This window comes from Nasonia vitripennis, chromosome 5, assembly GCF_009193385.2.
Source record: "Nasonia vitripennis strain AsymCx chromosome 5, Nvit_psr_1.1, whole genome shotgun sequence".
In the NCBI taxonomy this organism is placed as follows: Eukaryota; Metazoa; Arthropoda; class Insecta; order Hymenoptera; family Pteromalidae; genus Nasonia; species Nasonia vitripennis.
The window spans coordinates 8,374,447-8,399,151 of record NC_045761.1 but is presented as its reverse complement, the minus strand read 5'-3'; the positions used below and the strand labels follow the sequence as shown (position 1 = coordinate 8,399,151).

At 39.2% G+C, this 24,705-nt stretch overlaps 6 protein-coding genes and 1 long non-coding RNA gene across 9 annotated transcripts; 3 read left to right on the top strand and 4 right to left on the bottom strand.

The window, feature by feature from the left end:
* Positions 1-716: 716 nt before the first annotated feature.
* Positions 717-11,528, bottom strand: LOC100118714. Its single transcript, XM_001602563.6, has 9 exons — positions 10,828-11,528; positions 3,314-3,385; positions 3,090-3,222; positions 2,328-2,458; positions 1,996-2,105; positions 1,781-1,926; positions 1,392-1,587; positions 1,196-1,312; positions 717-1,079 (listed from the first exon to the last, which is right to left on the bottom strand). Exons 2-9 carry the CDS (start codon positions 3,374-3,376, stop codon positions 962-964), a joined length of 1,014 nt encoding a protein of 337 aa, XP_001602613.1. The 5' UTR covers positions 3,377-3,385; positions 10,828-11,528; the 3' UTR covers positions 717-961.
* LOC100118749 (speckle-type POZ protein) lies at positions 5,617-7,481 on the bottom strand. Its single transcript, XM_001602595.6, has 2 exons — positions 5,855-7,481; positions 5,617-5,766 (listed from the first exon to the last, which is right to left on the bottom strand). Exons 1-2 carry the CDS (start codon positions 6,965-6,967, stop codon positions 5,707-5,709), a joined length of 1,173 nt encoding a protein of 390 aa, XP_001602645.1. The 5' UTR covers positions 6,968-7,481; the 3' UTR covers positions 5,617-5,706.
* On the top strand, positions 6,548-10,184 carry LOC103317976. The gene is made up of 2 exons (XR_004227979.2): positions 6,548-7,515; positions 7,586-10,184. It is a non-coding gene; the product is annotated as an uncharacterized LOC103317976 (long non-coding RNA).
* Positions 11,529-13,700: 2,172 nt separating the features above from the next.
* Positions 13,701-18,374, top strand: LOC100118788 (trifunctional purine biosynthetic protein adenosine-3). Its single transcript, XM_001602628.6, has 13 exons — positions 13,701-13,943; positions 14,243-14,335; positions 14,427-14,516; positions 14,678-14,925; positions 14,994-15,193; positions 15,264-15,800; positions 15,869-16,004; positions 16,084-16,306; positions 16,379-16,573; positions 16,655-16,910; positions 16,989-17,339; positions 17,417-17,943; positions 18,013-18,374. Exons 2-13 carry the CDS (start codon positions 14,252-14,254, stop codon positions 18,196-18,198), a joined length of 3,033 nt encoding a protein of 1,010 aa, XP_001602678.2. The 5' UTR covers positions 13,701-13,943; positions 14,243-14,251; the 3' UTR covers positions 18,199-18,374.
* LOC100118828 (dnaJ homolog subfamily C member 28) lies at positions 18,356-21,177 on the bottom strand. 3 transcript variants are annotated; one of them, XM_008218661.4, is made up of 6 exons: positions 20,478-21,177; positions 19,695-19,810; positions 19,471-19,602; positions 19,305-19,400; positions 18,872-19,225; positions 18,356-18,802 (listed from the first exon to the last, which is right to left on the bottom strand). In XM_008218661.4, exons 2-6 carry the CDS (start codon positions 19,794-19,796, stop codon positions 18,404-18,406), a joined length of 1,083 nt encoding a protein of 360 aa, XP_008216883.1. In that variant the 5' UTR covers positions 19,797-19,810; positions 20,478-21,177; the 3' UTR covers positions 18,356-18,403. The 3 variants fall into 3 exon arrangements, with proteins under 3 accessions (XP_008216883.1, XP_001602711.2, XP_032456016.1); XM_001602661.2 differs by having other exon boundaries at positions 20,348-20,489; XM_032600125.1 differs by lacking the exon at positions 20,478-21,177 and adding an exon at positions 19,914-20,271.
* LOC100680472 (translocation protein SEC62) lies at positions 20,574-23,512 on the top strand. Its single transcript, XM_003424391.4, has 5 exons — positions 20,574-21,059; positions 21,500-22,015; positions 22,097-22,444; positions 22,529-22,626; positions 22,708-23,512. Exons 1-5 carry the CDS (start codon positions 21,021-21,023, stop codon positions 22,868-22,870), a joined length of 1,164 nt encoding a protein of 387 aa, XP_003424439.1. The 5' UTR covers positions 20,574-21,020; the 3' UTR covers positions 22,871-23,512.
* On the bottom strand, positions 23,237-24,703 carry LOC100118863 (tetratricopeptide repeat protein 36). Its single transcript, XM_001605127.6, has 3 exons — positions 24,291-24,703; positions 24,008-24,202; positions 23,237-23,816 (listed from the first exon to the last, which is right to left on the bottom strand). Exons 1-3 carry the CDS (start codon positions 24,391-24,393, stop codon positions 23,566-23,568), a joined length of 549 nt encoding a protein of 182 aa, XP_001605177.1. The 5' UTR covers positions 24,394-24,703; the 3' UTR covers positions 23,237-23,565.
* Between the last annotated feature and the right edge of the window lie 2 nt (positions 24,704-24,705).

Below are 24,705 nucleotides of genomic sequence, written 5' to 3'. Positions count from 1 at the left end.
CACACTGCAAGATAAAATCATTTACTATTTATTACATTTTATTTTAATTTATTACATTATATTTAAAAATTTTAAATTTCATGATGCCTTCTGGCATTCCTAATATATTTATACAAAATGCGCAACTATAAACTATACATAGATCTTTGACTACATTAAGAATAATAATCCTGGATTCATAGTACACTTAATTATCGTGATAGCAAAACTGAATTTTCATAATACTTCATAATACTGAATTTTGATAATAATTTATCAATGAATCTATGCCAATATTTAACAAATTTTCAAGTAAATTAAAAAAATTCATGATAGAGTAGAGGGAATATTTGCTTGATACTTAAAATTTTGTAATATTGAAAGTAGCGCCCCCATACGCGACGCGGCGGTGCTCTGCCGAGCTCGGCTCCGTGAGCCCCCACTGCTGCGCGAGCTACGTGTGCGAGTGTGCGCATATATATATATATATATATATATATATATATATATATATATATATATACACACGAAGAAAAAAATATTAGACCGGAAGTTACTAAACTGTATAATAAATAAAGTTGAAAGTGATTAAAGAATAGTGTTGTTCAGTTCTCCTGGATCTACCTCCACATTATAAAATAATTCATCATGTAATAACTTTATCGATATAATTTATCTTTCATAAAAAAAGCTATCAAGGTAGCGAAATACAATTGTATTAATGTTAAGCACATCGCTTACGTCAATAAACTTTTATTATTTTGATAAAATTTATCGATCTTGCAAGTATTAGTTTAGCTATCACAATTATTGCAAAAATTATACATAATGTGCGCATTTATATTGCAATTTTAACAATTTGATGAAAGACTCATTTTTAAATTTGTCAACAAACGTATACATAATTTATAACAAGGTTCACGGACTTGCACCGTCATAATAACTTTCATCGAGTTGTTTATTGTCAGTTCTAGTTTAGGAATCAGTAGCACCGACATCGCTTAGCTGGGCACTTGCTAGGGTAGACCAAACACTCATCTAAGCAGTATTCTGTCGCTCCTTCTTTGCCAGCAACTTCTCCAACAGGTTCACAAACTTCTCTGTAAAGTCAAAATAACAAGCATGAATTTTTGTGTAACAATGCTTAAAAATTAAATAAATCAACTATGAATTGATCTACTTTTAAAAATACTATCTAAGATGAAAAGAAACTTACGGGCAGTTGCAAATAGATGAAGGGCAGTTTGGCGGATACCGCAAGCAATTCGTTTGACACCACGAATCCATTCCTGGCACACGGCGGTAGAGATCGTTTGGCACACATACTTGAGATCTAAAAACAAATAATTATCGTCAAAGATTACGCGAAATAAATTTGCATGAACTTGTAATAAATTTACAAAAGTAGCTACCTGACGATAAGAGGGAAAATATTGGGCGAGTTGTAATCTCTGTAGTAGAGCAGGAAGGGATTGTCCTGCTGTACGAATATGGGCGGCAGGCCTGCTGCACTCGTAATAATACTAATGTCCGCACAGTTTCTGAAAGTCTCGGGCTTACCGCAACCGACAGCTTCAGTGCCATTGTCGCAAGTTCCCCACATATTTCCTGTAGTAAAAGCACATTAGCGAATAATTTCATTGTTGTGTACTTACAAACGTTTACACTGGCAGAATCAAAGGTTATACATTAAATGTAATGTCCATAAAATTTAAAAATAAAATACGCAGTAATGATTCATTCAAAAAGTAAAACAAAATATAAAAAATGTCGGTTTGATTTGCAATTCAAATTTAATCACCTGTATAATAAGTCCATTGAAGAACACATTGAGAACAGGTGAGGTAAGGTGGCAGCGTTACTTTGTAACGGAAAATGGCCTTCTTTTCGGAGTCCGATGGTATTACGAATCTAACATCCTTGGTTCCAGACAAGTACAGTGGGTACCTTAAAAAAAATCAAGAAATGATAACAGATATCGAAAAAAAAACTTATAAAAATGTTCAACGGGCTTACCGGTCGAAACAGTCTTGCGAGGCTTCCTTAGCGGGATTGTTGTTAGGACAAACGTACATTTCAAAGTAACCTTGATGATTGGACGTGAGTTCTACTTCGACGTCGATTTCCTACAGAAGAAGAAAATACACTTTAGTCATATAAAGTAATCTGGCGATGAAAGGATCAATATATCAACATCTAATTAAGACTCTTGATTTAACAAAATTATGGTTAAATAATTACTAATTACTACCTACTCAAAGGTGTAAAATCAATTCAGGAATAAGAGCTGTTCCAAATTGTAGGTGTCATTCATACACTCGGGGTGAAAGCCTTGGGGGATATCTTACCTGTCCAACTTGATAATGCCTGACAATCGTTCCCTTGGCGTATTCTCCGCCGGCTTCATGAGGCCTTGGTTCCGACAGGTGATGAGCGTCACCGCACGTACCACACTTACCCTCGTTCTGGACCCATTGCACTGCGGTAAAGAAAAACAATCGATCGATATCTCTGTTATTACGTACATACATCGCGAAGTGATTTCTTTTTTTCTCCAAACGACCGGAATAATTCCGGAATCTGACAATTGAAATCTTACAAAACGGCATTCATTGATAATATATTTCAGAGTCACAATGGCAGCTCATTTGCATTTTGCATTATTTACAAGCTCTCGCGTACTGGCAAGTAAAATGAGCAGCGAGTTTTTGTGTACCCACAAATGAAATTTTGCCCGGCCACCTGTCAATTAGTCAAAACGCAGCGCGCGTCATACGGCAATTTAAAACCTACAAGAGTACTTGTGCCCGACAGGTATACAACCGTCTCATTATACACTTTATTGACGATAAAAATACACGGGTATAAGTAATACAGCCGACGTAATGACCGCGTCGAAAGTACTAATAACGTCAAACCCTTTTTACTTTTTTCACGCCGCCTGCATGTCACGCGCCCGACATATATAATTGTATGTAATTCGAGCAAGAGCTGCTCGGAACAATTTGTCGATCCGTATTTATACTGTCGATTGGACGCCGCAGCCTTGGTCATCGCCGCAGAGCAAAGTAGTGAAAGGTAAAGAGAAGAGGAGGAAGAAAGCGACGAACCTGCATACCCTCCGCAGAAAAGCTCGTTATCGTTGTAGTTGACAGGGTTCGGGAAACCAAAGCGCCACATGCTGTTGCGCGCTGGCGGGTCCATTAGTCGCCCGTGTCCCCAGACTCCGGCATCCTTAGGAAGCTGAAATTGACGAACTCGTTAGATGTTGTTTTTATTTATTTGGAAAGTTGGGGAAACTTGGCCGAATATCAGAAAGATTTATTTTGCTCACCTGTAGTAGGAAGCAACTAATAACTAGGAATATATGTTTTAGCCTCAACATATTCAGTTCCATGTTTCAAATCTGAAAGCATAAGTATAAAATAGTTTATTAATATTTTAATAAATTAACAAATTCGTATAGTTGATAATAAGTGAACTGGTCCAAAGTATCCAAAGTAAAACTCTTAACATCCGTAATTCTCGCGAGAACAAAAGTGGCCAACTAGCCGAAGAGAAAAAATACCGTTACACTGAGATGTTTCCCATAACTTATTAACATATGCGAATAACGAAAATCGCGACGTTTATATCTATTCCGCACTCATATATTTGATCCCGAAAACCTGATCCTATTCAAATTATCATAACGCCGTGACGCTCAAAATCGAAACGGAAAAAATAATTTACCTTATTTTTTCAATCGTCATGAGATGTTATCGCGAGATCGTATACGCGGAGGCGACTGATTTTCGCCGGAATAATGCATGAATTTTTTTCGATGCTCCTTTCACTGCATGAGGTCGTCGCTCGTATTATCAAAGTAGCCGAGAGGAGACAATAACGGCTTATAGGATGAATCGAGGTACGACATCGTGGTTGAGCGACAGATTTAGGAGTTCAACGACACGAATGTAATGATCTGCGCAGCCATATATTGTACTGGTTAATTGAAAATTTATCGCGTTGATTATGTAATTTACGATTGCGATGTATCCTTCGCTTTTAGAGGATAAAGCGGAGTCTATGATGTATTCACGGTATCTACGAGCTCTGACGTGTATTGACTGTAAACGAAAAATCGTTAAAGTGTTCTGTATGTTCTCAGGCGCTTCAAATTTTAAATTGCTACGGCGAATACAGTATGTATGGCTCGCCGAATTTCAGAATAATATTTTGAATAACAAAATTAGAAGTATCAGCAAAGTCCGTTAAATTTCTGAAAAACGCACCTTAAAAATACTGAATACATCAACGAAAAACAAGAAAGTAATCTCTCTAATGGTCCATCAATATTCTTTCATGTCAGAAGCTATCATCGCCATTAAATCACGCAGTCAAATAATAATTTACGAGTTTAATCCTCGACAGCTATACAATGACATTCGCCAGCTCTCAAACTTGTTTGCGCACTATGTATATAACAAACGGATATACTCGCATAAATCAGCGTAAAAAGCTGTTACCGATCGACAGAGATAATGGTAATAAAAAATGACGGCTCGTCGTTCCTTTTATAAAATCGATTTTTCGGCGTGAAGTCGCCGCGCCAATTCTCACAGACTCGATCGAGTCAATTGTATGTACACTCCGCATGAGACGCACCTCCGCCTCGAGTCCTTGACTTACGCGGCAGCTTAATTTCATGCGAACCGAATAAAACTTGCGTCAGAAGGTGAGCACTGTGCCAATCGACATTGATGCGTTGTTGTTACGCCACTTAACGCGATGCGCGCATTTCTTTGGTTTTTTTCTTCTTTTCTCTGCTGAGCGACTTCCCTCCGTTCTCATCGCACGTTCGAAGTCAGGGATTCGTGCGAGGATATACCTAAGTAATATAAGTATTGCAGCGCTGCGAGTGGTTTTTCGTGTGCTTTGAGCAAGGCACAGTTAAAAAAAGTCCTTCGATATAGATTTCAATAGCAATTATTTTAATTATAGAAAAAGCTTTTTCTTTTTAAGGGGTCAAGCCTGGGTTAAATCCTGCAAAAAAACAAAAAGATATTCTTCTTACCAAAAAAAATTTGATTTGATGTAATTTGAAAAAAAAAATTCTATTGAAAATATATAAAATATACACCATTTTTATCGAAAAGAAACATGTATACAAAATTTGTTGCTAGCAGTATTTGATTTATATTTTTTAGCAATGTCTCTCGATCGGTCCGAGGGGGCATGTTTAAGGTACATTTTAAGCCCGGATAGAGTAAAGAAGACGGTCCGGATCTTTCAAAAAACCGTGGCAAGTGACTAAAAACACTTATTTATATAGTGAAATGTCATGAATTTTGGTCAATGATTTTACAAGGTATACATGTTTCTTTTCGATAAAAATGGTGTATATTTTATATATTTTCAATAGAATTTTTTTTTTCAAATTACATCAAATCAAAAATTTTTTGGTAAGAAGAATATCTTTTGGTTTTTTTGCAGGATTTAACCCAGGCTTGACCCCTTAAATGTACTTTACATGAAACTTTTCACGAGTATGAACTTATAAAAATGATATGAAATGCAAATAAATACAAACATTTTTCATGTTCAGATAATGAGAAAATTAAGCCTTAAGTACGTGTAAAATTCTTTCAGCAGAAATAGCATATAGTAACTAATTTTATGTATAAACACATATTTGCAAATGACACACTTAATAACATTTCAAATATTTAAACATTCACACAATAACTAACAAAAGTAACTTGATTGATATTCTGAATCCTGATGACACTGATCATGATGGGGTATCTGAAAACATGTAGTAATTATGAGCGATGCTTATTACTAAATATTGTTTTTTTGGCTCATGAAGCTATGAAGAAGAAACAAAACTCACATCCATTGGAGTATGCTCAAACCGATAGAGCTCTTCGATCAAGTGCAGGTGCGAATCTACCATTCGCTTGTAGGCAGCAGTTTTAATGACTTCATTTGCATGATGAGTAATGAAGCGCATAGCGTCCAGCTTGAGCTGGTTCCCCTGAGCCTGATCAGCCAAGATTAAAATGTTTCCGGCATTCTGTACACAGATACTTTTGGTCAGCTCTTGTTGGCACAGCAGATGCAAATCCTGCAGGCCATAGGTGTTTGCAGCGACCATGAGCTTTCCTGTCACAGAGGACACCGAACCCGTATAGATGAACCTGAGCATCTCCTTCAAGATCAGTTCATTGATGTCCTGGAACTCGATTCTCTCTCCATCGTTCTCCAACATAGATGCAAAAACATGACTCCTCATAGCCAGTATGATCCTGTGTGCATTGAAAACTTTACCTCCGGCGACGAGCTCCACGTCGCTGAAAGCGCCGTTGTCGATCGCGCTCTCCATATCCACGGCGACCTTTACTCTCGAGTCTTGGAGCTGCGAACTGGTCATGAAAATGTGGTCGCGCTGCTGCAACGAATAAACTGTAGACTCATCTTCCACATTCTCATCGTCGACGACGCTGCTGCTGTTGCTGTTGTTGCTGCGGTAGATCTTCTTCGCACGAATGTGACACAGCACACTGTGGAAACCGTTCAGCATGTCACTCCTGCGCAGGTACTTGGTGAAACCGCAGGTTCGATCATCGACGCTGAATACGTGCTCACTGCTCAGCCTGTGAGTGAGTTCTTTGCTATTGTTGCCCCGCAGGTAGAACGCGAAGTTCGCGTGGACTGTGTAGTCACGGGACTCGGTGAGCAGTTCGAGGAAGAGCGAAAAGTAGTCGCGACTCTCGTGCTCGCATCCGCGTGGGAACAGCAATATACGCCACTGCAGGTGCTCGCTGCTCTCGTTCGAGTGGTAAACGGGAGAGTAAAGAGCTTCGCCGATTTTCTTGTGCTGGAGGCTCAGGGCACTCGGCGTCCAGGTGCACCAGGTCTCTTCGTCGTCGGCTGAGTTGGCGCGTTGACGCTTGTTACTTTTCGACGAACGGCTGTTTCTGGCCTTCCTTTCGGTCGCGTCCATTGTTGGCTGGCTTTGTTAAGTATTGTAAAAATGCGTTTGCGAACTGTGCGCGGAGGCCGGAGATGGCTTTTATCAGTGCTGTATAGATATGCTTATAACTATATACGACTCAACTGTAAGAATCGGTCAACTGCCTATAATTGATAGTGCCGGTTCGAACGTGAGTGCTGCCAACGTTTGGGATTGTCGCGAACCTATTTTTTTGTTATTGCAAGGGGAAATTTGAGCGATCTAGTTACGTGTTTGAACTTCTCGTCCCTAGTGCTTATATAGAGGTGGAGTTATTAGAAGAAGTGTGCATTGACAATCGACATTAAAGTGTATATATTTACTTTTCCCACGTGATCTACCAGTATAGATATACATAATAACAAAGTCGCACGGGCGTTTTCCTAAAAAACAAAAATAACCAACAAATCGTGCAGATGCGACAATAAGGAAAAAATAGAAGGCAAACGGAAGCACCGCAAGTGTATATGCATAAGTATAACTTCGTACTTCGCATGTAAAGGAAGGGCCACAAATATGTTATGCAAGTATACTTTTACGTGCGTTTATTAATTTTTCTTGTTGTCGCGGGTTGCTTATAACCTACAAAATAACCTATAATATTTTCAGGTCAATACTTTGTGTATATATACATATATGAGGGACAAGAACTCAATCATACCCATATGTTACATATTCATGAACGTTATCAAAATCAACGTGTAAAGTCAACGTGTAAAAAAATATGGAATGATTTTAGATACAGTTCGAAAAGTTTAATATCAAGACAATGACGAGTCGCATCGGGGATCGGAAGTTATTGAATCGCCGAACGTTTACCGAAACATGACCGATGAATGTTGTACCCGGCTTATGTGAACAGTAGGTGCGTATAAATCCTCCGAGGTAATTTTGAGAAACTTGTTTGAGAATTTCTACCAGCTCTGGCTTGGATGGCACGATTGATTATGCAGCTCTTTATTTAAGTATCATTACATCGTTGCAGAAATCAATTCACTTTACGAGTCTATTAATTACAAACGAAAACATTTATTTGTAATAAATGAATGAAGAAATAAAGAAATTTTAAGAAGAGAACAAAAATCCACAAGAAGTAAGCACGCATAAAGGAGACAAACGCTGCGGCAATCAGCAAGGGCCACTTGTACTCTTTTAGCGCGTATATTTATGCGTCGTCGTCGATCAAGTGCTCCGCGCTCTCGTGTCTGCGCCCGTGCGCGAGTCTCAAGGGAAAAGTAAATGCGGGCTATTGTTAGGTGTGAAAATGGCGATAGAAGGACGCACTCGCCGGTGAAGATTATATATACGTAATATACGTAATATTCGGAGAAAGGTCGCTCTTCGAGGGACCGAACTTGTCATTTATACTTAATTTTCACCTTGTGAAGTACCGATGTGTGACACTGGTTTATATGACGAGTGGTTGGATCCTTGTGTATAGTTTCAGTTCATTTTTGGCATTATATTATAACATAAGGTCAATTCATATAAAATTGTATACGTTCAAGGAAAATTTGACGAAACTATCGAGCTTTAGCTGGTTTGATAGGTCAATTGTCGTTAAAGGTGTGAGTTGATAAGGAAGAATCGTTTGACGCAGCCATGCAAAGATAAACACGAAAACACGCGGGTATAATACCGTCATGTAGTATGGTATAGCTTTTTCTCAAATGAAACGCACCGTATCGTAAACGTAAAACGGTAACAATTTAAACAATAAATAAAACAATCGTAATTATCGCTAAATCTACGAACTACCTTCAAAATACATTCAAAATCATCATTTCGTATATATACTAATGCTCGCTTGATTACCGCAAATGAGGTGCGACATATCGAGTACATCAAAAGCCTCTGAAACTCGTTTATCTAAAACGTCCATCACACTAGAATAACGGCGAGAAATCAATTAATAGTGGATTTCAAAATATTATTCCCGATTTCGAAATTTTCCATCGACCAAACGTTCGTAATTTTTTCATTAAAAAAAAAAAAGTAGAACGCAGTAGGACGCGAAAACAAAGTCTCATCGCTTATACTCCTCTATTTCTCCGCGCTGCTGCGCGGTACAAGTTATTCTCGTCTAAAAATACAGATCTGCCTTCGTCGGATCCATCTCATCTGGGACATAAAAAATCTGCCGAATTAGGAATTAACTTACGCGCGCGTTTCTGTCCCGTTTAAAGTTTATAAGCCAAAGCCAAATAACTCAGCGCGACAAAGAGAAAGAGAGAGAGAGAGAGAGAGAGAGAGAGAGAGAGAGAGAAAGAGAGGGGGGGGGGAACAAAAAGATGCAAACGAATATATCGGATGCTTCTTTGTCAAGGACGCGACGGCACGACGACTTTCGATATGGTTTTGCCTGAAAGAGAGGATTTCAATGCACACGCTTTGGTGCGTGTGTTTTACGGTTTGTGTTGGAACAGTCTTAACGAATTCCTTTGTACGAGTTTATACGCGGCGTGTTTTCGGCTTAATAGTTGGTATATATTTTCGCAAGAGAAAGAAGCGCGATAAAAACGTCGGCGCGCGCGAGAACGTTTTCGGATAAGAAGATCGTTGAGGATCGGCCGTTCGAAATTCTTCTTTTTCTTCTTCTTCTTCTTCTTCTTCTTCGAGAGAGGTGTAAGTATTCATAAAGGGATATTAAAATTCTAAATTTTCGCGTTCGATCAGTTCCCTCCGAGTTCAACGACTCTCGCGGCTCCCAAAGTGAGAACCTGTGTGTCTTTTCTCTCTCTCTCTCTCACACATATACATAAGTATATGTATATTTCACGAGGCGTTAGAGCCGCGCGAGGAAAGTGACGAAAAAAAAATCGAGCTCAGGCGATCGGTGTCGATGCCCAATAGAACGTGCATCGAGACACACACACGTGGTGCCGTAAATGCGCTCTCGCAGCTCCGTGGACTGGCTTTATGAGCTGGATATACGTGAGGGGACTGCGAATCGGTACGAAAACTACGAAATGAAAACGCGCTCTAAATTATTGACCAAGTATTCATAAGTCGTGTGTGCCGATGCGTAGCCTCGATAACGTGGGCATATAGGTGTGACAGTAGAGAAGAATTTTTTTTGGTGTAGCTCGTCCGGGTTGGCTTTTTCAATTTGTATTTCCCGGTTGGGCAACGATTAGATCGGTTGAAAATAAAAATTGTTTTCGGGGATTGAAAAAAATATCTTCGAGGACATTTGTATCCTTGTTTATATAATTTGAATAGTATTTACAGTTGATCCACGACTAATCCGATATAAAGTCCTTGTCATAAATTCATAAAGTCTCATTATGCATATTGCCCATAACGCCGATTGAAGACTAGGATATGAGTAAGTTTAACTGATGAATATGATCCGCATCAATAAATTATAAACCATAAAGGAAATGATTACTTTAGTCTATACGTCAACGCGATAATATTCAGTTAAAGTGGACTTGTCATATTTCTTACTGTCTTGCCGTTTAATCGGTACTCTCGTGCATTTGGGATTTAAAAATAAAGAAATTAAATTACAATGATGAAAATCGAATATGGAAATCCATAAGCGGGACCAACTCGACAAAGATTGTAGTCAGAAAAATCAAACGGCGGTTAAAAATCAACAGGTTTGTCAAACGGTTGGCGCGCGAGTGCAATACACGTCCATTTGTTTACGACTTTCTTTTTAAGCCTAGTCGTCTAGAAAAGCACAAAGCGCTTTTGTACGCAACTTTTAATCATAAGACAAACAAATCGCTGACCTATTTTCGACAAAAAAAAGTAAACACTTTCGCGCTTCTCTTTCAAAAGCCAACTCGATTTTTCAAGCTTAAAAAACACCTAAATAAATAAATACGGTAAACAAGGCTCACCGGAAAATCACAGAATAAGATTCCACAGTAGCCAATGAGCGTGACGCGGCGCCGAGGGCTCGATCACAGCAGCAGCTATCCAGGATACTCGCGGCGGCGATCGATCGTGAAAAATCGATCGAGAAATACGAGTTTGCTCTCCTCGTCTCTTGGTACTTGGCGAAAGTAAGGAAGGTGGATGATGATACGAGTCGGCCCTGGCAAGCGCTCGCCGGCTCGTGCAGAACTGACAGGAGTTGGCCGTGTCGTCGCGACCAGTATTATAGAGGTGGGACACAGGAGACGAGCAGAGCGCAGGCACCGGTAGTCTCAAAAAGCGCGGGAGGGAGGAAGGTCGCGGCCGTCACACTCTGCGCGCGATGCTACGATCGGCGCGAGAGGGACGTGTGCAGGAGGGAAACGATAAAGACGCGCCTTCTGTATACTGGAAATCGGAAGGAACGGATAGCGCCGTTTTTATCGGGAGGTCGGTAAGCTAAGGCTCGGGATTACAATGGAAAAATAACACAGTCGTTTCTGCTGTTATAAAGTCCGGTAGTTTTAACCGTTCCGCCGCACCGTAACGACTGTTCAGTAGGAACGACGTTGTGTCGCTGGTACTTTTGGCGAGTCGCGACTCGTAAAATTGACACCAGCAAAAACGACCGAACTGATTCTTTAAAACTGCTTAACTCTACGGTAATCTTGGCGAGTCTTCGTACAATTACGGATTACTGGTGCGAGTTCGGTTAAAATGGCTGTGTTTTTTTTTTTTTTTGTTTTCAGTGTATGCTGCTTTCTCGTTCTTGGTATAATTATGCGCGCACTTTTTGGCAGGAATGTACTGTTTGTATTTTCCTTGTCGATTTTTGACTAATGACCTCGATGGTTGTCCTATTTTTTCATCAATATCGATTAACGTATATAACGGAGCCGTCGTGTACAAAATAGAGACAGGAATCGGTAGCTTTCAAACGGGTGTATGTAACAGAAGAATACTTAAAAAAAACGTATTTTGCTGAACTTTCAAACGTTTTCACACAGAGCGATTAAAAAAAATAATAAAATTAAGTTCCTTGTAACGCACGCCTGACACACTTTGATGACATTAAAACGTAAAAGAATAGCAAGGTTTACCGGATATCGGATTTTCGAATTCGAGGAAAAACGCGAGAGGCTTTCCTTCGCCCGCATGTTCATTGCGCTAGACCATATCCTTGTGGTAACTAGGTGTACATCTAGTTTTATCTATGACACTTGACAGCGGGCGGTGATTCCCCACGACTATTCCGCGTCGGGATTACGATTTGGGATTACGTCCCTATCTGAAAAAATAGAGAAACACTAATCATATGATTTACGCGAGTAGTTTCTCAATGACTTTTTTGCGCGATAACAAATTTGTAATGAAAACTACGTACGTATGCGTTTTGAATAGAAGCTCCTGGTTTCCTACAGTCCTGCAAGGTTTGTGTGCTGTAGACATGTTTAGATGCCGACACATTCTTTCTACTCTCTGTACAGCGGTGTATGATCGGTAGATGTTGAGAAGGCGCGCATCGCACATGACTTTTGTTGCTGAGTTTTTTCATCGAATAACAATATAAGGCTTACTATTCTAGCGTCTTTAGAAGTTTAAAGTTTTTTTTTTTTTCAAGCCAATATTTCCTTACCGTTAACTATTAGGAATATTTTATTTTATCGAGATTAAGTTGTAGATCTCGCTCTTAGTACGAATTTAAACAATTTTTTAACAAAAATCACACTAAGCAAAAAGCTGCAAAATTCTGAATGATTAACAATAATTGACTTAACATTAGTAAATCGTGCATGCAGATGAGCAATACACTTTGAAGTGGTCTAACGTAAATAGATTCGATTGACGTGTATGCTTAGCCTGCACTACGTATTATTTTCAAGTTTCGTCTCTGTAAGTGATAAAATTGATGACCTAATGACCACGTCGCTTCGTATCTCCGCATATTTGTGTGGGTCCAAGCTTGTATAGAAAATGTATCCGATTTAAATTCACCAGTTAAAGAATGTCGATCAATGAAATCTATGGCTGCTTCGTATAATCGTATACATTATTCTTGATTTACGAGAAAATCTATAAACAATCATGAAATGCACATGAAACGGATATCGGCTGCAAAATTACGCGTATTGTCGTCATATTTTATCATCTGAATAAAACGCATACAAAAAGAGATTGTAAAAGTAAATCTAGCCTGCAGATACCTATTAAAGCTTTATCTATACGATTCTTCAAAGTTTCCATTATTTATCTAGCAAAATTTTCTTCATATAGTAGCCACTCGGAACTAGGCTTTGCCGCTTTGCATCATCCAAGTATTAATTATTTGTACATAAGAGATAGTAGTATGCCTACGTTAAATAACAAAACGTTCGTTCAAAGCTACTTGTTCCATTTTGAATTCGAAAATTCTAAAAAATTAGAATCATTTGATTAATTTTATGATCAATGCTCGAACTATGTGTGTAGAACAATAAAAAACTATCTTTTTTAAATTATAATTTCACACATTCGTTCAAAGAGCTATTCAAGTATTGTATTGTATAGTACTATAGACTCTAGTTAGTACATTCAATAATTCGACGAGCGCAAACGATCGATCGGCCGACACACGACTATTACGAAACCGATAATAAACCCCCGCGAAGATTAACGCTTCTCATACGCAAAGATATATCTCATGAGGGTCACGTGACATGTTTTTATTAAGAAACACCCGAGAAAGAGCAAAATCTTCCCACTCAACAAGCGCGGCATTTAAACGCGTTTCTCCCACTTCTGTTTATCTCGCGCCGGTCGAAATCCGGCAACGCCGCGAAAGCCTCGTCTCTCTTTCTCACTTGAGTATAGCCAGTTAGCATAGGCCTCGCAGACAGCGCGGTGAGCTCCATTGAAGTCGTATATATATATATATATATATATATATATATATATACTCACCTGTTGCCAGTTGCTCCGAAACTTACCGGCGAGGTACACGTGCTTTTTCTCAATTATATATACTCGGCTGCTGCGGTGCGTAAATAAAAGTGCTGGTGTGGTTTTCTTTGGAGTGAAATATCGATTTACTTGGACGCCTTGGATCTTCTGTTCTATTGAGGTGAGAATAATACGTTATGATGTGTATGGGTGGATTCGTGTGAATCGCGAGGTGCTATTTTTTTTTTTCTTTTTTCATAGTAGACCTGAAGTGAAAAGTGCCTGTTGAATTTTGATTTATAGTTATAGAGAATTTATATTTATAGAGATATATTTGAAGAATTTTGATATGAGTAAAAATATCTTATTTTAGTTTTCTGATTTTTTTTACTAAATTGTTCGCTCAGTTTTAAAAAGATCTGCAAATAAAGTGAGATTATTTTGCTAAACAACTATTAATAAAATTATGAACATTTTCAGACTTTCGAAATGGCTGGTGGTCACTCTGTATTGGTAGTTGGAAGTGGTGGTCGAGAACATGCGATATGCTGGAAGCTTGCGCAATCTGAGCATGTGAGTTTTTTTATATATGTTTGCATCATAAGACAAACACATTGCTTGTGATACAATGTGTTGGAGTTGAAAATTTTTCTTCTTTATTCAGGTTCAACATATCTACGTTGCACCAGGAAACAGTGGTATAGGTCAGGAAAACAAAGTTACTTTGGTTCAACTGGATGTTAAAAATAACAAGGTAAGAGATCAATATAGATAATTTGACCTTGACAAGTTTTTCCATTGAAAAAAAAACTTATCTTTCTGTTATATTATGCCATTCAGCAAACGTTTTTTATATTCCTATTATGGAAATATGTACACATACTCATGATTAAATTTTTTATTCATTATATTTAGGAAGTAGCAGACTGGTGCAAGAAAAACAATGTGAGTCTGGTTGTTGTTGGGCCGGAAGATTATCTAGCCAAAGGCTTGGCTGATGAGCTTAAAAAAAGTGGAATTCCTTGTTTTGGACCTCAGAAAGATGCAGCAAGAATTGAAGCTGACAAAGATTGGTCAAAGGCTTTTATGGATCGCCACAATATTCCAACAGCAAGATGGAAGGGATTCACAAAAAGTGAAGAGGCTAAGAAATTTGTTAGAGAGTAAGTCAGAAGCTTTTTTTCATAATTTGAACTTAGAACAATATTTCAAAATAAAAACGACTTTTCAGAGCTTCTTTCCCTGCATGGGTTGTCAAAGCTGCAGGTTTGGCTGCTGGAAAAGGTGTGGTAGTTGCTACTAACAATGATGAAGCTTGTCAAGCAATCGATGAAATGCTGGGGGACAAGAAGTTTGGATCTGCCGGTGAGACAGTTGTTGTGGAAGAACTTTTACAAGGAGAAGAAGTTTCCATGTTAGCATTTACTGATGGTGAGACAACATTAAAATGTACTAAATAAATGTACTAATTTATTGCTAAACAGCACATATTTCAATTTAGGAAAGACTGTTGTGAGTATGGCTCCAGCACAGGATCACAAAAGAATATTCGATGGTGACCAAGGACTTAATACTGGTGGCATGGGAGCCTACTGTCCTTGCCCACTTTTAACTTCAGAAGAAATTGAGGAAATGAAAATCCAAGTTCTGCAAAAGGCTGTTGATGGTCTTAGAAAAGAAAACATTCCGTTTGTTGGTGTATTATATGCAGGCTTGATGATCACGCCAGATGGTCCCAAGGTTTTAGAATTTAATTGTAGATTTGGTGACCCTGAAACCCAAGTTATTCTACCCTTGTTGGACTCTGACTTATTTGTCATAATGAAAGCTTGCACGGAAGGAAATCTGAGCCCTAAACTTGTTTCATGGAAGCAAAATATTTTTGCTACCGGAGTTATATTAGCGTCGCGTGGTTATCCAGAGTCATCATCAAAAGGTCAAGTTATCAAAGGTGTTGAAGAAGTAACCTCTAGATATGACCACTATGTTTTCCACAGTGGAACCAGTGTATCACCCTCGGGAGAACTATTGACAAATGGTTAGTAATTCAAAGTTGAAAATAAATTTGAATTCAACTATAAATAATTGTTAAATAATTATTTATAGGTGGTAGAGTACTGATTGCTGTAGCTATAGCTCCTTCATTAGCATTGGCAGCTGCTAAAGCAACTGCAGCAGCTCGTCAAATTAATTTTGATGGAAAACAATTCAGAACAGATATTGCCCACAAAGGAATTGCCAGGTATTACAGTAATGAACTAAATTTTTAAATTCGACAATGTGGCAATTAAAATTAATTTGTGTCAAAATCTTACTTTTAGATCTATCTTGCAACATGGACAAATGACCTATAAGAGTAGTGGAGTAGATATTCAAGCTGGTGACTCCTTAGTTTCAGTTATTAAGCCAGCAGTCTCTTCCACAAAGAGAAGTGGCACACTTGGCAGCATTGGTGGATTTGGTGGACTGTTTGACACAAAAGCAGCAGGTTACAAAGACCCTCTTCTTGTCTCTGGAACCGATGGAGTCGGTACCAAACTCAAGGTAAGATTCTACACATCTTCATCATCATTTATAAAATAACCGCGACCATTCTAAAGAGGCTTATAATTTCAGATTGCCATAGAGTGCAAAAAACACAACACGGTTGGAATTGACTTGGTTGCTATGTGTGTGAACGACGTACTTGCACATGGAGCAGAGCCTCTGTTCTTTTTGGATTACTTTGCTTGTGGTAGATTAGATGTTGGTACAGCTGCTCAAGTTGTAAATGGCGTAGTCGAGGGATGCAAACGTGCTGGTTGTTCTTTGGTAAGATAGTTTGCTTCATCCTGTTGATAGATTCGATCTTGTAAGAAAATTACTTATTTTTATCTTGAACTTTTAATCAAGGTTGGCGGAGAAACTGCTGAGATGCCCGACATGTATGCAGATGGAGAATACGATTTGGCTGGTTTTGCAGTAGGAGCTGTCGAGAGAACTGAATTATTGCCGAGAACCAGTGACATTAAGGCCAACGACGTTGTAATTGGATTACCATCCAGTGGAGTGCACAGCAATGGATTCAGTTTGGTACGAAAAGTATTGAAACTTGCGGATAAAAAGTATTCAGATGTAGCTCCTTTCTCAGCTTCTGGAAAAACAATCGGTAAATTATAACTGTCTATGACTATTGACGATTATTATAACCATTAAAACAATATTTATAATAATCTATGCTTTTTAGGCGACGAGTTATTGGAACCTACTAAAATTTACACAAAGAGCGTAATTCCTGCTCTTAGGTCTAATGCCGTAAAAGCATTCGCTCATATTACTGGCGGAGGTTTAACAGAGAACGTTCCTAGAGTTCTTCCAGACGGGTTTGGTGTCACGTTAGACGCAACAAAGTGGAACATCCTTCCTGTCTTCAGTTGGCTAGCTACAACTGGTGGAATTGGAAAGTATGAAATGTTAAGAACATTCAATTGCGGTATTGGAGGCATTCTCCTCTGCTCTCCTGAACACAAAGACAAAGTCTTAGAGTTGCTCAAGTTTGAAAATCCTGTTGTTATAGGACACGTTAATTCGCTGCAAGGTTATTATTTACTATTACATTTTTGCAGATTTGAAGGGCTTTGAAAAAATAAAAATAAAATTGTTTAATTTTACCAGGAAATCAAGAGAAAGTAAACGTGAAAAACTTTGAAAAGGCCATCGAGACTGATATGAGAAAACACGTTAAGCCTTTGGTAGAGAAGTTATCCAAGCCCCTAAAAAAAGTTGGTGTCTTGATATCTGGAAGTGGCACAAATTTACAAGCTCTGATTGATGCCACTCAAGATCCAACACAGCACATTGGGGCTGAAATAGTCTTAGTTATTTCAAACAAAAGCGGTGTGGAAGGACTGAAACGAGCTGAAAGAGCGGGAATAGCAACAAAGGTCATCAAACACACCGAATTTCCAAGCAGGGAATCATTTGATAAAGAAATGAACAAAGAGTTGATAAAGGCGGGCGTAGAGATCGTATGTCTCGCTGGATTTATGAGAATACTTTCGGCCGATTTCGTTAAGTATTGGAAAGGTGCCCTAATAAATATTCATCCATCTTTGTTACCTTCGTTCAAGGGAGCAAACGCACACAAGGACGTTTTGAAATTCGGTGCTCGAATTTCCGGATGCACTGTTCACTTCGTAGAGGTAAAGATAATTTTCACAAATTAAATCTATGGTATGAATCGCAATTAAAATGCACATTCCTGTTCATAGGTTGACATTGATTCTGGAGCGATTATCGAACAAGCATCAGTGCCCGTTCTTCCTAATGACACAGAGGAAACTTTACAAGAGCGTGTTAAGACGGCCGAGCATAAAACGTTCCCTAAAGCATTGAAACACTTGGCAACCGAGAGAATTCAACTGAAGGCTGATGGTACTCTCGAATGGAAATATTGAATTTGAAAACTATTTCTCATGTGCCTTTAATACGTCAAACGTATGAGCTTAATCTATGTATAGACATTTTGTATATTTTTTTCTTAGAATATAATGAAACATGCACTTTTTAAAAGTGTAAAATAGTATGTTTTTATATGAAATAAATCAAGCTGAATAACTTTTGTAAATTTGAATTTATCTAAAATCTGGGAGTTATTTACACTTATTGTTTACCAAAAAGAGACGCGAAAAACTGTACAAAGTTTCCCTCCGACCCATCTGATGTACTAGATAAATTACTTTTCGCATTCGACACAGCCGACTTGTCTGGTGGCACAGCAAGTACAGCGTCACCCAGAGATTTCAAGTTGACTTGTAGCATTTGTTTCTGCAAAATTGGCACTAATAAGTTGAACTTGTCAACTTTTTTGTTGATTCTCTGGACGGTATCTCGCGAATCGCGTAAAGTCCTTTCCCACTGATATTCGTCTTCATGAGAAAGAGGCAATTCGCCCAAGCGGTTCCTTGCGTCAACCAACTGTCTCTTCAAATCCTCTTTATCTTCTCGAATTTCTTTAGACAATTGTATCCACTCCGGGGTAAAACCGTTATCGATTAAAACCTGTATCATACGCAAAAGTTTGAAATATACGAATTCATTGTCACAGACCATAATTAAAAATATAGTCACCTGGTTCAGTTTGTGAGTGACGAAATCAACGTGAGGGTTCTGCGCGCAGGCGTTATCCTTCAGCGGCTTACCCGAGCCCGGAAGGTCTCTGAATTCGCCCTTGTTCATCGCTTCCTGAATGAGATCCTCGACAAGACGGTCCATGCCGTAGCGCGTTTTGATATCCTTGGCGCGTTGCTTATCCATACCGACAAGGGTGTTCCTCTCTGTCGCTTGGATCTTCTTCAACCGATGCTCCAAAACGTTCTCCATGGCACGTTGAGCTCTTTCGGCGGCGTAACGCCGTTGCCTTACGCTCGGGGTACCGATTCCCACGTCGTCCGCTAAGTAGTGTCGGTGCTGCGGTGCCGTGTGCTGGAAATTTGTTTTTAATATCGTTGATTGCTGATTGGAGTTACTGGTGGATTCAAGAGGTTCACGCTTTTTTGTTTACCTTGATGTCGAACTCCTCGACGTCAGGATTTTTCTTACTTTCCTCTTCCCTTCTCTCATAACGGTTGCGTTGTATTTCTCTGTACGCGCTTTCGATCTAATAAAATAGTTCGACCTTAATGACATCTATATAATTTTGTGACATTCTTCGTAATGCAAACGCTTACCTCTGAGAATCGAGTGGCATTTGCCTCTTTGGTACCGCTATCGGGGTGAAATCGTTTCGCTAGATTTACGAAAGCCAATCTCAAGACTTCGTCCGCACAGTCTTCGGCTACTCCCAGAATTTGATGAAATTTCTGCAATTATTAAAATTGCTCTTTTGAGTTTGCACAAAACTGAATTATTGTACATTTTTCTCTAAAGTTGTAAGTTAGAAAGCAATTTTTACCTTAATTTCATTCCGGGTTCTGGTTTTCTTCTGAGTTGCAAAACGCCTTACTACATTTCTACTTCTTGTCAAAACTGGATAAACTGTTGAAAAAACTAACATCTCTTATTTAAATCCTAAAACAATTCAAAATAAAAAAAATTCTTGACATAAAAACTCGCAAATTGAATTATATAGCGCATTTGATTAGCCGACAAAAATAAGGTAAGCCTAACGTACTGATTAATGCAGTGTTTATGTATTGTATTTTAAGGTATCTACTAGCTACAGTTAATTATATTATGTATACATTATACATTATTATATACGTATCCTTGCAACTTTTTGTGCAATGGCACATAGTTTTCAAGTGTGCACTGCACATTTATTGATAAGTGTTTAATTCCTATTATGATTTTTCGAAGATAGGCAAATATCGAAACAGGAGCTCCATCAAAAGTTATTTGTAAAACTACGTGTAGTCGAGCAAACACGAGGAACATTAAATCGAAAAAAAAAATGTCACGAAGCTATTATTTATTATGTAATGCATATTGTAAAATAACAACCGGACGTCATTCTACATTTTAAGGTTAACCGTTCTCTTACTCGTCAAATCACACAGAAATATATACATATGACATAAAAAATAATCAATCGTATACAGTGCGTACAGTTTTTCCAGTAAACTCATCGATCGCGATTCAACAATGAATCCATCAGACGTCACGAGCCATATATAAGTATCGGCTTTTCGAGAACACCAGCTCAAGATTTCCAAATAAAAACAAAAACATCCCTCACCTGATCAATTAAGAGCTGCATCGAATTCAGAGGGTGGCTGCAACTCTTTTACTCCCACATCGAGCACTTATCATCGCAACACTCGCGTTTTCCATCAGTCGGCAATCGCTTATCACAATATCACAATATCACCTCAAAGTTAACCTCAAATCCAGCAGATCGCGCTGACGTACCGTAAACTAACGGGAGCTTCGGCGGAGCTACTGTGAGTCTCTAAGCGTGCAGCTGATTTCCCCGATAAATATTCTCTCTACATACGTAAGCAGAAAAGCGGGCTTCGGCGTGTGTACACTAAACGTGAAAAGAGCGAATCTACGAACGACACACGGCGACTTACACGTATAGTGGAGGGAGCAGCAGTCAGTAGCGCGTCCGCACTCATTTCCATCTGGCTGGTCCTCCCTTCTGCCAGCAGGTTCATCGCGTTTTCCGCCCTGGAAGTTGTTGCGCGACACTTCCGCAACAGCACAGCAGACCCTTTGAAATAGCTGTTATGCTCTCGACGTCATTCATCCGACTACGCGCTTGACCTGATTCCTCACCATGGTGGTGGAGCGCAGAAAAAACAAGAAGCGAAAAGACGTGAGTATACGGGCATATGTATAGTTATGCATAACGTTGTTTTCCCGCGGGTACTCATAATAACGGACCCCAGAAATTTACGTATAGGCATCCTTCACGCCTCACGGCTCCCCCACGCACTGCATCCACCTTGAACTCGGCGTGCATAGCCCATATCTTCTCGCACACGCTCAAATATGTATACACGTGTACGAGAGCTCTTTTTACCGGTTACCGTTCTGCTTCCAGACTTTTCCTATGACGGCTGCATTTTTTTCTCTTTCTCTCTTGCTCTCCGCCTCTCTCGTCTACGAATAGGCGGTCGCACTGACGTTAGCGCGCGCGCGCGCGCGCGCTCATCTCAGCATGATTCTTGATTTCTTTTTTATCTTATCCATTCGTCGTCGATTTGCTCTACTCGATTTGCATTTGGTGAGATAATTTTTTATGACTCGTTTCAGGATGGCTACGACAGGCCAATTGTCGCAGACAAACCATCCAAGGAGGAGTACGCTGTGGCTAAGTGGATTCGAAACAATGTACCGTCCAAAAAAACCAAATTCGATAGAAACCATATTGTCGAGTACTTCACTGGAACAAGGGCTGTGGATGCTCTATTAGACCATTCACCATGGAGCCAGACTTTGTTCGAGTCGAGACAACATGTTGTCGACTTCTTGGATACTATGCTGAGGCACAAATTTTTTCACCGGGCGAAAAAAATTGTTATTACCGAGGATGAATTAATTAGAATTAAAGGAATCAAAAAGAAGCCTACAAAGGATAGCAAGGATTTGAAAGAGGACAAAAAGCCAGCTGAGAAGGAGAAACAGAAAGAGAAGGAAAAGGAGAAGGACAAAGACAAGGATAAAGAGAAAGACAAGGATGAGAATGATTCTAAAGGTGGGGACAAAGAGGACAAGAAAGATGGGAATGAGAAACAAGAAAAAAGAAAAGATCTGAAAAAGAAACCAAAAGTAGGCTATCTCAAACTATGTAATCAAATTATTGTTTGAATTTTTGTTCTAAATGTTAATATATCTGAATTGTCCTTTTAGGTTCGATTAGAAATGCATATGGACCAATACTTTGTAGATTGCAATGATGCATATGTTTGGATATATGAACCAATCCCGGTATACTATTGGTTTTTTGGTACTTTATTGGTGTTAGGGGCAATCGGTGTTTGCCTTTTCCCATTATGGCCACTGACAGTGCGTCATGGTGTATGGTACTTAAGTATAGCGGCAGCTGGGTTCCTCATTTTTATTCTTTCACTGATTGTTATAAGAGTGATAGTTTTCTGCATTTTATGGGTGTTGACTTTGGGCAGACATCATTTATGGCTTCTTCCAAACTTAATTGAGGATGTTGGATTCTTTGCCTCCTTTTGGCCACTATATCACGTGAGCAATAGACCGAATAATTTATAGTTTTGCTTTCAATTTGAAGTTTGACAATTGATTTTCATCGTCCCAATCTTATTTCAGTACCAGTATCTTGGCCCGAATTCAAATGACGCAAAGAAAAAGAAAAAGCGAAAGAAGGATAAAGACTCAGACGCTGAGGACGGCGGCAATTCACACTCGTGAGTAATAAATCAAATACGGCAAAAACTGCCTAGTCGACCGACGTTGTACATCGCACGTTTTCCATTCACCTATTGCAGAGAGGAGAAGTCGGGGTCTTCGTCGGAAGCTTCAAAACCTGATTCTCCGTCAGCGCGAAAGTCTCCCAAAGAAGATGGTCAGCATTCGGACGGCCATGAGGCGAGCGAGGAGGGTTCAGAGAGTGACAAATCAAACACAGGGGGAGACTTCGAGATGCTGTGAGACTGATGTTGCTTATAAGAAAATTAACTGTATGTTATCGAGTCGGTTTGTTTTTGAGATTCTAGTAAATTTTTTAAACATTTAACAACCAAGTGGGAGATGAGTTTTCGATATTTCAAGTGCGTATCGAAAACCGATACGAAACATGATCGTTGAAGCTCGCGTTCTGTGTCAATGAGTAAAATGAAAGTTTCTGTGTATTGCAGCCAGAAAGATATATATTAATTTATAAGATCAATTGCTCGTTAACCCCCCGACTTGTGTGGAGAGAAAAAGAAATATAACGTTGCCTTTAATGATTGACTCTGCCGTGGACTGAGTATGGCTCTTCTCGGAGCTATAATTTTATCTCGCATTTAATTTATATTTGCGCAAGTATCATGTGGACTATTGATAAATTGTATACGTCTTCTAACAGTTCACGTTGAGACAGAACGACCCTTTTTACTCCGTCTGTTTCTCAATGCCCTTAGTTACGTCTGTTGGTTCCTCTTGCAATGGAAACATTATAGTTTATTCCGCAAAGCTGCATTACGCATTACTTATATACGATGTACAATAATTTTTATTAATTATTATATTATATATTAACATAGTTATGAATTATGGAGTTATAACATGAATAAAAAAAGAGTAAAAGCACGAAACGCTCTTCAACGATTCAATAACACTGTACAACGAATGGAGAGGAGGATTCACTTTTTACAAGCTTCCATTGTGATCTTGTGCAGCATAGCGTTGCACATAGCAGCGTATGGATTCATCGCAACCAACTGCGATTTCGCAAAGCCCGAACCTTGTTCGGCCGCTTTGGCAAAGTCTTCTCTGGCCTCGTCGTCTTTCTCCAGGAAGCGATAAAGCGCTGCCCGTTGACACAATGCCTGTACGCCGGCCTTGCCGCGCCCGCCACTGTATTCTACCGCCAGATTCAGATCTGCCAGCGCTTCTATGTTTGTAAAAGAAAATGCTTGCTTATAACAATCGAAAACCTTTTATAATTTGAATCTCAATTGTATAATACGAAACGGTAGCTTTTTACATTCATTCAAGTCAGTAATTTCTTAGATAAGCGCGCTATTAAAACTTTGAAATCGTTTGCCGTCTTTTGTTAAAATGAAAAAAAAATTTCAAACTTACCATTAGACTTGCCGGCGAGCCGCAGGGCCTGCGCCCTATCATTCAGCACCGAAGCGGATCTCGGAGCTTTAACCCGCGCCTTCTCGAACAATTCGAAAGCTTCGTCAAACTTTCCATTCTCCGAGAATACGATAGCCCTCTTCAAAATCTCCTTCACCTCCTCGTTCAGTTCCGGGTCGTCCTCGGCTTCGATCGCTAAAAATCGAGTCTCTCGTATAACTAAACTTACAAATCATCCGATGGTCGGGAGAATCTGTTCAAAAGCTGCTCTTGTAGTACGTACGTTCATTGAAAATCCTGCCAGGATTCGAGTCTATTCCGAGCGGCTGAAGAGGATCGAAAATCGTATCCAGAATCACTTTATCGTGCTCGCTGAGCTTATTCATGGTGGAAACTGCGCGTGCGACTGATGCTTCGAAGTAAACAGGATTGCATCACGAGAGTCCTCGATACGAGTGTATCGGAATGTTTCCGGATCGACGGGTATTCAAATGAGAAGCGGCACGGGCGCCATTTGGACGTTTGGATATTGATTAAAAATTTAGATCTTTTATAATATGACGCTGAGAGTATTCAATATCTACGAAAAAATATATAACAACATTTTATTGACGATGTTAGAGTTGTAGTTTATTTGGCTGCGTGCTGTAGTAGATTTTACTTATTACGTTTTATATTTTTCAAAAGTACTATACTGC